At 46.8% G+C, this 12,161-nt stretch overlaps 1 protein-coding gene across 2 annotated transcripts in view; it reads right to left on the bottom strand.

Moving 5' to 3' along the window:
* The window catches only part of PPIL2 (peptidylprolyl isomerase like 2), a 29,097-nt gene extending 17,355 nt beyond the window's left edge, over positions 1-11,742 (bottom strand). Inside the window, exons 1-4 of one of the 2 annotated variants that reach the window (XM_036353596.1) lie at positions 11,598-11,742; positions 9,294-9,343; positions 3,350-3,395; positions 968-1,030 (exon numbers count right to left, since the gene is read on the bottom strand). In XM_036353596.1, the coding sequence (XP_036209489.1) occupies positions 968-1,030; positions 3,350-3,395; positions 9,294-9,343; positions 11,598-11,629 (191 nt within the window). In that variant the 5' untranslated portion in view covers positions 11,630-11,742. The remainder of the gene's footprint in view (positions 1-967; positions 1,031-3,349; positions 3,396-9,293; positions 9,344-11,597) is intronic. The other variant, XM_036353598.1, reaches the window with a different exon arrangement.
* Positions 11,743-12,161: the final 419 nt, after the last annotated feature.

The raw sequence follows: 12,161 nt of genomic DNA, 5'->3' as shown, positions 1-12,161 counted from the left end.
CATAAAATGAGATACTGGACCATCATCAAAATTATAATTTCCAGAGAATTCTTAATGACATGGGGGAAAATGACTGAGTAAAGAATGGATCTAGAACTACCTTCATGGAATTATCTCAACCATGTTACCACAAATAAACGTACAGAAAAAGATGAGTATAGCCCTGACCAGTTTGGCTCAGTGGCTAGAGCGTCGGCCTGTGGACTGAAGGGTCCCGGGTTCGATTCTGGTCAGGGTCATGTGCCTTGGTTGCAGGCACATCCCCAGTGGGGGGGTGTTCAGGAGGCAGCTGATGGATGTTTCTAACTCTCTATCCCTCTCCCTTCCCCTCTGTAAAAAATCAATTAAAAAAAAAATGTATATATATACATATATATATATAATTTTTTTTTTTTTTTAAATAAGATGAGTATAAATACTGACAGTGGTTACCCCAGATAGTGTGATTATGGTAAATTTTTCCTTTGAAATGTTTTACAATTTTTCTAAAATAAGTCTGAAATGTGAGAAAAGTATATAAGCTGGCTTATGTTGGAACATAAGACTGAGCATAATGCTTCAAAACACAGCACTGAAAAGTATGCACCCTAATTATGACTTTCATAAAGTGAAAAAGTTTAGTTCGTTAACATTCCAAAACAAGTACATGAGTGGCAACTAGAACACTGGGACCTCACTTGGGGGGTGGGAGGGGTGTCAATGCCACTCCAGGAAGACAGTAGCACCTGCCAACAAAGCTGCCTGCCAGGGGTCACAGCAGCATTGCTGCTTCATCTCTGAGGCCCTGGCAGTTCCTCCTGGGTCCCCAAGAGATCTGCCCAGGACCCCCGAAGCCCCAGGACCTCAGCGTGGCCTGGCTTGTACCGCCTGGAACCATTAACCCTCCAGTTGGCCCCACACCCCCTACCTGAGCAGATATCAACAACCTCACCCCGTTTGTTAGCTCAAAAGTCAAGGGAGAACTCACAGCAAGTCAAAGACGACGCCTTCAGGGGTGCAGACCGGGTAGCTGAAGGGCTGCAGAGAGAGACTGAGAAAGGACATGGTCACTCCTGGTCATGCAATGGACTGGCCGGGCCACTCCCACATGGCTCCTACGACTTCTCCCTTTGCCTCCCTCCTTCGGTCATTCCTCCAACAACTCGGGTGCTCCTCTGCACAGCCTGCGATAGGTGCCAGCACCGACGGGACCCCCACATCTCTGCCCCTCAGAAGCTCCCAGCACAAACCAGTAAGTACAAAACAAGGATTTCAGGAGTTGAGGAGAGGCTTTAGGGACAACTGCAGCCTAGTCCTCTCCACACCCTGTGCTGTAATATGTAACACACATGTGATCATGTTCAAGCCCAAAGGAGCGCACTGGAGGTGGCCTGGGAGAGGCAGGACTGGAATTCGCTCTCCAAAACCTCACATAACAGGCATAGGCAGGCCACACTTTTCTACTGAGAACTGCCTCTCCCATCCCAAGAGGCTCTGGTGGGCTCTCATGATTTGGGGGTGCCCTGCCTGCTCCTGACTACAGACTGTGCAGACAGTTCTCCCCATATTTCCTAGGGGCGTTCACATGACTCAGGCAAGACCGGAGGCCCCAGGAGCCCAGGGTAAGTTCTGATATGTGGGTGTGGGGTAGAGGGGCCTGCAGAGGCCCAGACTACCACAGGGCATCCGCCACCTCCTGAAGGGTCTCCTTAAGAAAAGCAGAGCCCACAGATGAGGGGAGACCATACCTGGTGGACTTCCTTGGCCCAATACCCTTTTTCCTGCATGGGATTTCTGTCACTAGCCATCAAAAGCCCTGGCCTGTTTATACATCAGTCACCTGTAAGTTTGGTCAGCACAGGTCAGTCCCCAGGACCTAGACAGCCTGGCAGCTTGGGGCTAGGCTACCTCCCTGGATATTGCCCCAGAAACCCTCATGGGGTAATCTCACCCCTTTCTCTCTGGCTCAAAAGTCTACTCTAACCTTGTGGGACTAGGATTGTTGAACCCCAGCACACGGGGGTCTGTGGGGTGGGCAGGTCTGGTGGTCGGTCCCCTGGGGCCTGAGTTTTCTAAATTTGAGCCCTGGTGCTGCTAGTGCTGCTGGGGGCTGACCAGAGCAGGACCTGACACAGAATCATGCTCCAAGCAGCAAGAAATGTACATACATCTTCTCCCAGACACAACCTAAAGGCACATTCTCAAAGCACATTTTTTACCCAGAACCCAATGTAGTTAAAAAAATGAGCGAGACACAGATCAGAGACCCCTTGCAGGAATTGGGAACCAAGGATAAAAGCATTTCCATAAAACCAATTCATATCCAATCTGAATAAGACATTCTCATAGGGCTGATGACAAAATCTGGTGGGTTGGGAGAGAAATGCAGCCAAAGGCATCTGAGTCTCATTCGTTCACCCTCCTGAGTAAGTGCTATGAGCGGGAAAAGCCCTCACTCACCACTGCATGGGAGCCTCCCGGGGGGCCCTGGGCACACCCAGCGGCTGCATCTCCGGACCTTCCTGGCACCCTCAGCACCCTGTGGTGTCTGGCTGACCTGCCTCAACTGGGCACTGGGATCACCAGGAGAGCTTTATCAGCTCTCAAGGATCACTCTGTCCTATGGAATCAGAACTCGGGGGATGAGGAGGAATGCTGTGCAGACATGCATGTGTACAGAGCGGAGATGACCATGGCTCAAATTTAGGAAATGTAGGCCCAAGGGGACCGCCAGATCTGCCCACCCCACAGCCCCCAATGTGCTGGGGTTCAACAATCCTAGTCCCATTTTTTCAGCACACCCAGCTTCTGTTCATACTAGTACACATACCAACTGGTGTGGGAAGAAGCATTTGAGTGACTCTAAAGCTGGACCCCTCCCCACTCCCACCAGTGACCTGCATTCCCCAGGGAAGGGAAAAGGAGCTCATAGTATCATGACTATTGCAGCAGTTGTTACCACTTGGACTCTGGACAAAGGTAAAGTGTGAAAGGCACAGGCCCACAGGAGACCGGTGGGTTCACGCTTCAGTGGCACCACTGCCACTGGGCAAGGGACTTCACTCTTCTAAGCACTGATTATCTCAACTGTAAAACAGGCTTAACAACAGAGCCTACCTACCTTAGAAGGTAAGACTGAGGTTAAAAAGACAATGTACTTGTAAACACAGACACAGAATAAGCAGAAAAGAATCATTACTTCTTATCATTGTTGAGTCACCTTCTCCCAGTTCAGGGAAGGTCTGGAGGGAGAGGTGGGGGGGACACAGACAAAACCCACAGCTGCATCTCCAAGGATCAGATTCACTGTCAAATAACTGAGTATCAGAGAACTATTACAAGGGAAAGATTAAACTCTCAAAACCCTTACCTGCAGTGGTCAAAAGGTAAACGACGAAAATTTGTTTGTGGGATATCTGTTTAAAACAAAAATAAGAGACAGAAAATTTATTCTGTAAAAAATTTCACCTATATATCCCTATCAACAATTCAATTACATTTTAAGAAAAAGTTCATGGAGCCCAGCCTGTGTGGCTCAGTGGTTGGGTGTCGACCTATGAATCAGGTGGTCACGGTTCAAGTCCCAGTCAGGGCACATGCCCGGGTTGCGGACTCAATCCCAGTTGGGGGTGGTGCAGGAGGCAGCCGATCAATGATTCTTTCTCATCATTGATGTTTCTATCTCTCCTCCCTTCCTCTCTGAAATCAATAAAAATATATTTTTTTAAAAAGAGAAAAAAAAAAGCTCATGTTAATAACTTAGTGCAGCAATTGCTTTGGATTAAAAACTTTCGATAGAACCAAAGCACATGGGATACATAAGGAAAGAACTTAAGAAAAAAAAGTACACACCACATACCCGAGAGATACAGCGAGTTCGATTCCAGACCACCACAATAAAGCGAATATTGTAATAAAGGGATTCAAAGTTTTTGGTTTCCCAGTGCTTATAAGAGTTATGTTTTTACTACACTATAGTCAAGTGTGTAATAGCAAAATGTACTGTAGATATATACCTTAATAAAACATGCTTTATTGCTAAAATTATTAACGATCATCTGAGCCTTCAGTGTGTCATAATCTTTTACTGGGTGGAGGGTCTTGCCTTGACGTTGATGGCTGCTGACTGATAAGGGTGGTGGTAGCTGAAGGTTGAGGTGGCAGTAACAATTTCTTAAAATAAAACAACAGTGAAGTGTGCCGCATGGACTGACTCTTCCTTTCATGACGATTTCTGTAACTTGCAATGCTATTTGACAGCGTTTACCCACAGAATTTCTCTCAAAATTGAAATTAATCCTCGTAAACCCTGCCACCATTTTATCAACTAAAGGTATGTTGCCAAACCGGTTTGGCTCAGTGGATAGAGCATCGGCCTGTGGACTGAAAGGTCCCAGGTTCGATTCCCGTCAAGGGCATGTACCTTGGTTGTGGGCACATCCCCAGTGGGAGATGTGCAGGAGGCAGCTGGTTGATGTTTCTCTCTCATCGTTGTTTCTAACTCTCTGTCCCTCTCCCTTCCTCTCTGTAAAAAATCAATAAAATATATTTTTAAAGGTATGTTAATATTCTAAGTCCTGTGTTGTCACTTCAAAAACCACTTTCTTTACTCATCCATAAGAAGCAATTCTTCCCCCATAAAGTATTATTATGAGATTGCAGCAATTCAGTCACATTTTCAGGCTCCACTTCTAGTTCTAGTTCTCTTGCTATCTCTACCACATGTGCAGGTACTTCCTCCACTGAAGACCTCAAGCCCTCAAAGTCATCCAGGAGGGCTGGAATCAACTCTTCCAAACGCCTGTTAATGTTGATATTTTGACTTCTTCCCATGAATCATGAATGTGTGTAATAGCATCTGGAATGGTGAATTTTTCCCAGAAGGTTTTCAGTTTACTTTGCCCAAATCCATCAGAGGAATCACTATTTACTGCAACTATAACCTTATGAAATGAATTTCTTAAATAATGACTTGCAAGTCAAAATTACTCCTTTGATCCATGGGCTGCAGAATGAATGTTCTGTTTGCAGGCATTAAAACATTAATTCCATTGTACATCTCCATCAGACCTCTTGGGTAACAAGGTGCATTATCAATAAGTAGTGATATTTTGAAAGGGACCTTATTTTCTGAGCAGAAGGACTCAACAGTAGACTTTAAATATTTAGTATGCCATGTTGTAAGCAGATGTGCTGTCATCCAGGCTTTGTCATTCCATTCACAGAGCACAAGCAGAGTAGATGTGGAATAATTCTTAAGGACCCTTGGACTTTCAGAATGGTAAATGAACATTAGCTTCAATTTCAAGTCAACAGCTGCATTAGTCCCTAGAAACAGAATCAGCCTGTCCTTTGAAGCTTTGAAGTCAGACATTGACTTTTCGTCTCTGCCTATTAAAGTTCTAGATGGCATTTTTTTCCAATGTAAGTCAAGTAGTAGCACTGCCATCACCTGAAAGCTGGTTGGACATGCAGTCCCAGACCTTCTGAATTATAGTCTGCATCATTTTAACAAGATTTACAGATGATTCATACTCACATTAAAGTTTCAGAGACCTTAGTACACTTAGCCTTCAAAAGACATTACTGACCCAACAGATGATATTATTGTTATTTTCAATTATAGAAACCAAGACAACGATTTTTCTCAAAGGAAACATGGGCTAATGTATTAAAACAATCTATGGGGGGGGGGGGGGGCAAACAAACAAAAGCCCAAGTCACCATAACAAATATAATAAAAAAAGTCTGAAATATTGCAAGAATTACCAAAATGTGACACAGAGATACAAAGTGAACAAATGCTGTTGGAAAACTCACCCCCAGACTTGCTCAAAAATAATGTCTGCAAAGTGCAATAAAGTGAAGAGCAATAAAATGAGATATGCCTGACCTTATTATCTTGATAGAGAAAAAATGTTATTTTAACCTACATTAATAAAAACACACCACGATTGCCCAGCCAGTGTGATTTAGTGTCAACCTAACAACCAAAACGTTGCTGGTTCAATTCCCAGTAGGGGGCATGCAGGAGACAACCAATCAATGATGTCTCTATCTCTCTATCCTTCTCCCTTCCTTTCTCTCTAAAAATCGATAAAAACATATTTTTTAAAAAATACTTTATCTGAAGAAACCAAGATGGCGGCATAGGTAAACACTGGAGTTTGCTGCCTCAAACAACCACTTCAAAAATACAACTAAAGCCAAAGCCGATTTGGCTCAGCGGATAGAGTGTCGGCCTGTAGACTGAAGGGTCCCGGGTTCGATTCCGGTCAAGGGCATGTACCTGGGTTGCAGGCACTTCCCCAGTGGGGGATGTGCAGGAGGCAGCTGATGGATGTTTCTCTCTCATCAATGTTTCTAACTCTCTATCTCTCTCCCTTCCTCTCTGTAAAAAATCAATAAAATATATTTAAAATATATATATTTTTTTTTTTTTTTTAAATACAACTAAAAGACAGAACGGACATCATCCAGAACCACAGGAAGGCTGGCTGAGTGGAAGTTCTACAACTAGGAGGAAAAACAAAAGCATACCGAGACTCAGAGGAGGCGCAGTGCTGAAGTAAAATACTAAGGTGCGGAGTGCATGCGGAGCGGGCTGGCAGCTGAGGGCACTGTTGTCGTTTTCAATCAGGAGGGAGTCTCAGGCTCTGAGCTCCAGTTCCCGGCCAATCTCTAGGGACCCAGACTCATACGGGAGAAGAGGAATGTCTGGCATCGCTCAGAACCCTAGGGCAGCTTTCTCTCCGTGGGGCTTGCAGCGATTACTGGGACACTGAGAAGCAGAGCCTCTGAGGGCAAGACTGAGAGCAGCCATAATTGCTAACCCCGCCCTGTTGATCCCGTGGGACCTGCCCTGCCCCGCCCAAGCCCTGCAGGGAGACTTTTGCTGGATAGCCTCAGGCAAAGGCTAGATTAGCACCTCCCTAGAGATCCAGGAGCCAGGAAGCCCAGAGGTCGGAGTGGGACCATCCAGTTTGCAGCTCCCTGGAACCATAAAAGACACACTCAGGGGGCAGACTCAGTGACCACCAAAGCCCCATCGAAGCAAGTCTAGCCCCAGAGGGGTGTCTCCAGCACAGAAGTTCTCCCACTGCAGACACAGCTGATTCTCACAGCCAATTGGCCTGGAGGTCAATTCCTCACAGTGATAACTACAACAATCAAGGCTTAACTACAACAAGACTGTCCACAAAGCCCACAAGGGGGTGCACCAAAGAGTGTCTACCTCAGGTAATTGGGACACTTAGCACAGAAAGGCACTCTATCGACACAGCGAAGCATAAAAAATGCCGAGACAAAGAAACAGGACACAAATGACAGAATTGGAGGAAAGCAAACTGTTGGATATAGAGTTCAAAACCACACTTTTAAGGTCTTTAAAGAACTGTCTAGAAGCTGCCGATAAATTTAATAAGGCCCTCGAAAAGACTGGTGAGACCGCCGATAAATGTAGTGAGATCTTCAAGAAGACTGGTGAGACCGCCGATAAATGTAGTGAGACCCTCAAGAAATCTAATGAGACCCTCGATATTGTGATAAAGAATCAACTAGAAATTAAGCATACACTGACTGAAATAAAGAATATTATACAGACTCCGAACAGCAGACTAGAGGGTTGCAAGAATCAAGTCAAAGATTTGAAATACGAAGAAGCAAAAAACACCCAACCGGAAAAGCAAAATGAAAAGAATCCAAAAATACGAAGATAGTGTAAGGAGCCTCTGGGACAGCTTCAAGCGTACCAACATCAGAATTATAGGGGTGCCAGAAGATGAGAGAGAGCAAGATATTGAAAACCTATTTGAAGAAATAATGACAGAAAACTTCCCCTACCTGGTGAAAGAAATAGACTTACAAGTCCAGGAAGCGCAGAGAACCCCAAACAAAAGGAATCCAAAGAGGACCACACCAAGACACATCATAATTAAAATGCCAAGAGCAAAAGACAAAGAGAGAATCCTAAAAGCAGCAAGAGAAAGAAAATCAGTTATCTACAAGGGAGTACCCATACGACTGTCAGCTGTTTTCCATAATGGCTGCATCAGTCTGCATTCCCACCAGCAGTGTACTAGGAATTCCCTTTTCTCCACATGCTGGCCAGCACTTGTCATTTGTGGATTTGTTGATGGCAGCCATTTTGACAGGTGTGAGATGATACCTCATTGTTGTTTTAATTTGTATCTCTCTGATGATCAGTGACTTTGAGCATTTTTTCATATGTCTCGTGGCCATCTGTATGTCCTCTTTGAGAAGTGTCTATAAGGTTCTTTGCCCATTTTTTAATTGGATTGTTTGTCTTCCTTTTGTTAAGTTGTATGAGTTCCTTATTTATTTGGATATTAACCTTTTATCAGATATATCATTGCCAAATATGTTCTCCCATAGAGAGCATCATGCTAAGTGAAATAAGTCAGTCAGAGAAAGACAAGAATCACATGATCTCACTCATATGTGGAATCTAATTAACAGAATAAACTGATGAACAGAGTGGATCCAGAGACATGGAAGCATGGAACAGAGTGCGGAATCTCAGAGGGAAGGCGGGGTAGGGTGGGTGGGTGGAAGGTAATCAACTAAAATCGCCCTATGTATATACGCATAACCCATGGATGCAGATAGTGGGGTGAGAGGGCCTGGGGCAAGGGTGGGCTGGAGGGGGGTCAATGGGGGAAAAAGGGTGACATATGTAATACTGTCAACAATAAAGAGTTAAAAATAAATTAATTAATAAAATATATTTTATTTTTTCATATGTCTCTTGGCCATCTGTATGTCCTCTTTGAGAAGTGTGCCCTGATCGGGAATCCAACCCAGGACCTCTTGTTCCATGGGATGATGCTCAATCCACTGAGCTATACCAGTCAGGCAATAAAAACATATTTAAAAATCACACCAAGATTAGACATTTTCTCATATATCTTCCTCTTTTCTGACTTGTCTGTGTCCTCAGCCCATTTGTCTACTATAGTTTCCATGTTCTTGTTCATTGTTAGTATTATTTTTTAAATATATTTTTATTGATTTTAGAGAGGAAGGGAGAGGGAGAGAGAGAGAAAAACATCGATGAGAATCACTGATCGGCTGCCTCCTGCACGCCCCCTACTGGGAATCAAGCCTGCAAACTGGCATGTGCCCTTGACCTGAATCCAACCTGGGACGCTTTTGTCTGCAGGCCGACTCTCTATCCGCTGAACCAAACCAGCCAGGGCCATTGTTATTTTTGACAGGCTCACTGTTGTGAAGACATGATTCCTTAATTACACCCCCACACATACCAAGGGGAAGAGAAGGATTTCGTGCCTTACCTGGTTTCTTGCCACCATAGAAGTTAGTGTATTCAGCACAGGTAATGTACCTGAAGGAGAGAAAGAGAAATCTTACTTCCACCCCCTTTGTAAAGAGGACAGTCTCCCGAAGTAATGGATGACTGAATCATTTTACTGAGTCAGCAAATGTTTCCTAAACACCTACGATGCAAAAGTCAGATACTGATAATCACAATAGACATGGGGATACACAAACGAGGAACAAATGCAAACAGTCCTGCTTTGCTCTGAAGAAAATGAACTGAACTTAACAGAGGCTGGATGGTGAGAAGGAGCCAGCCACGTGAAGATCTGGGGAAAGAGCTTTCCAGGCAGAAGGACCAAGCAGGTGTATCACCTATAAGAGCCGCGAAGCAGGAAAAGTTGTTGTGTCCCCATAAAGGGGTGAAGCCACTGACTGCGTGTGGGGCCACGTGGCAGCAGGTGCAGGAGACACCGACAGTGACCCGATCACAAGGGGCCTGCAGGCCATGTGAGGGCCCTGGGTTTGCTGTAGACAGAACGGAAAGCTGTTGGCGGGTTTGAGCTCTGACACGATCTAACGTTCGTCCTCAAAGCATCCCTCTGGTTGCTTCCTATGGAGGGACAAGCAAGAGAGGCAGCAGAAACCCAATCGGGAGATAACTACCAAGGTCCAAGGAGTTGACATCAACTCCCCTTTGTGGGAGCTGGTGGGTGAGAGAGTGGTCAGTTCCTGAAACTGCCAGCAGGACTTGCCAATGGGCTGGAGAAAAAGACTGCTGAGGGAAAGAGGTGCCAAGGCGAGCTCCCAGACTTCTGACCCGAGCCAACTGCGGCGGGGAAAATGAGGGAGGAGAGGCTCGGGCTCTGAAAAACAAGGTTCCCTTTGAGGCATGTTACATTTGCGATTTCCATTAGACTTTCAGGTGAAGATGTGAGTAAGCAGCTGACTACTGCAAGACCAGACCGATCACCCACTGGGGGATGGGGAGGAGGACCCCCAAGAAGGGCTCGGAAGGAGAGAGGTGGCCAGTCGTGTCACATGCTGCTGAGGAGCACGACCAAATGAGGACTGAGAACTGACCACCAGACGGAGCAACATGGACGTCACTGGGATCCTGACCCAGGCAGTGCTGGGGCCCTCGCTGGTTTGGCTCAGTGGATACAGTGTCGGCCTGCGAACTGAAGGGTCCCGGATTCGATTCCAGCCTAGGGCACACGCCCAGGGTTGGGGGCTCCATCCCCAGTAGGGGATGTGCAGGAGGCAGCCGATCCATGATTCTCTCTCATCACTGATGTTTCTACCTCTCTCTCTCCCTCTCTGAAATCAATAAAAATATATTAAAAAAATAAATAAAAATAAAAAGAGTGGATTAGAAAACTGTGGTACATGTACACAATGGAATACTACGCTGCAGTGAAAAAGGAGTTCTTACCATTTGCAACAGCATGGATGGAACTGGAGAGCATTATGATAAGTGAAATAAGCCGGTCAGGGAAAGGTAAATACCACATGATCTCACTCATTTGTGGAATGTAATGAACAATATAAACTGATGAACAAACACAGATCCAGAGACAGAGAAGCATCGATCAGACCGTCAAACCTCAGAGGGAAGGTGGGGGAGGGTGGGGATAAGGACTTGTATACAGCATATAGGCCTAACCAATGGACACAGACAACAGGGGGGTGAGGGCATGGGGGGGGGGGGCGGATAGGGGGTAACGTGGGATAAGGACACAGATGTAATAACTTAACCAACAAAAAAATTAAAAGAAAAAGTAAAAAGAGTAGTGCTGGGCACGAGAGCCTGACCGAAGTCGTTTCTAGAGACAGCAGAAAAGAGCCAGTGGACAAGCCTGCACGCTGGAAGCAGGTGGCAGCTGGAGGGGACTGTGGGAGAGGCGGGTGTTTGACACCCGAAGGCTCTGCACGTGTGTGTGAGCTGCTGCGCAGGGACCAGCGCCCCGGGAGGGGCTGGCTCAGGCGCGAGCGGACAGGCCAAAAGCGAAGTCGGGGGCCGTGTCCGAGGAGCGCCCAGGTGGGAAGGCCGCGCCCAGGTGAGAGCACTTACGGTCTAAATTCTGAATCTAGAAGGAGAGCAGACGCCTCCAAGCGGGAGATTTGGGCGGCTGGGGGGGAGGGGAAGGTATTGCTCCACCTGAGGTGACGGAAGCTTCGGGAGGAAGCGACACCTGAGGGGGTCCTGGGGTCCACTCTGAAAGCGGGAGCCGAAGACACCGGAGAGCGCAGAACGGGAGAGACGGAGGCCGAGCGAGACTAAGGCAGAGCCAGGAGCGCCTGGCTGCGGCTCAACTTACATCTTGTCTTTCTGGTGCTGTCGCTTCCCCATGTTGGCGGCGGCGGCGGCGTCGGCGGCAGCAGGACCAGCGAACGCGGAAAATGGTCAACATACAACCCAGCCAGCCGCGTCCCGCCGCCTTCCAGCCGAGATCCTTAAGTACTTCCGGGTCCCTCCCGGAAGTGGGCGCTGAGCATGCTGGGAATTGTGGTCCCTGGAGGCCAGCGCGCCAGTCGCTGTCGCAGCCGGTCCCTGAGCCGAGTTTCCCAATTGGGCTTTTGTTCGGTCAGAGCTGAACTGCCTCTGACTCGAAGCCCGTCTTCTGCCAAGCGCCTCGCCTTCCCTCCCAGCCCTACTCAGTGCCCTCCCCACTCAAACCCGTCTTGGTTTGACCTGGGCCCTCAGGTCTTTTTTTTTTTTTTATGTATTTTTATTGATTTCAGAAAGGGAGGAGAGACAGAAACATCAACCGTGAGAGCTAACCACCAATTGGCCGCACACGCCGCCCACTGGGGATCGAGCCAGCAATCCAGGCATGTGCCCCTGCAGGGAATGGAACTGTGACCACCTGGTTCGTAGGTGG

The sequence above is a fragment of the Myotis myotis genome, unplaced genomic scaffold (genome assembly GCF_014108235.1).
Source record: "Myotis myotis isolate mMyoMyo1 unplaced genomic scaffold, mMyoMyo1.p scaffold_m19_p_20, whole genome shotgun sequence".
Taxonomy (NCBI): domain Eukaryota; kingdom Metazoa; phylum Chordata; class Mammalia; order Chiroptera; family Vespertilionidae; genus Myotis; species Myotis myotis.
This window is presented reverse-complemented; position numbering and strand designations above follow the sequence as displayed.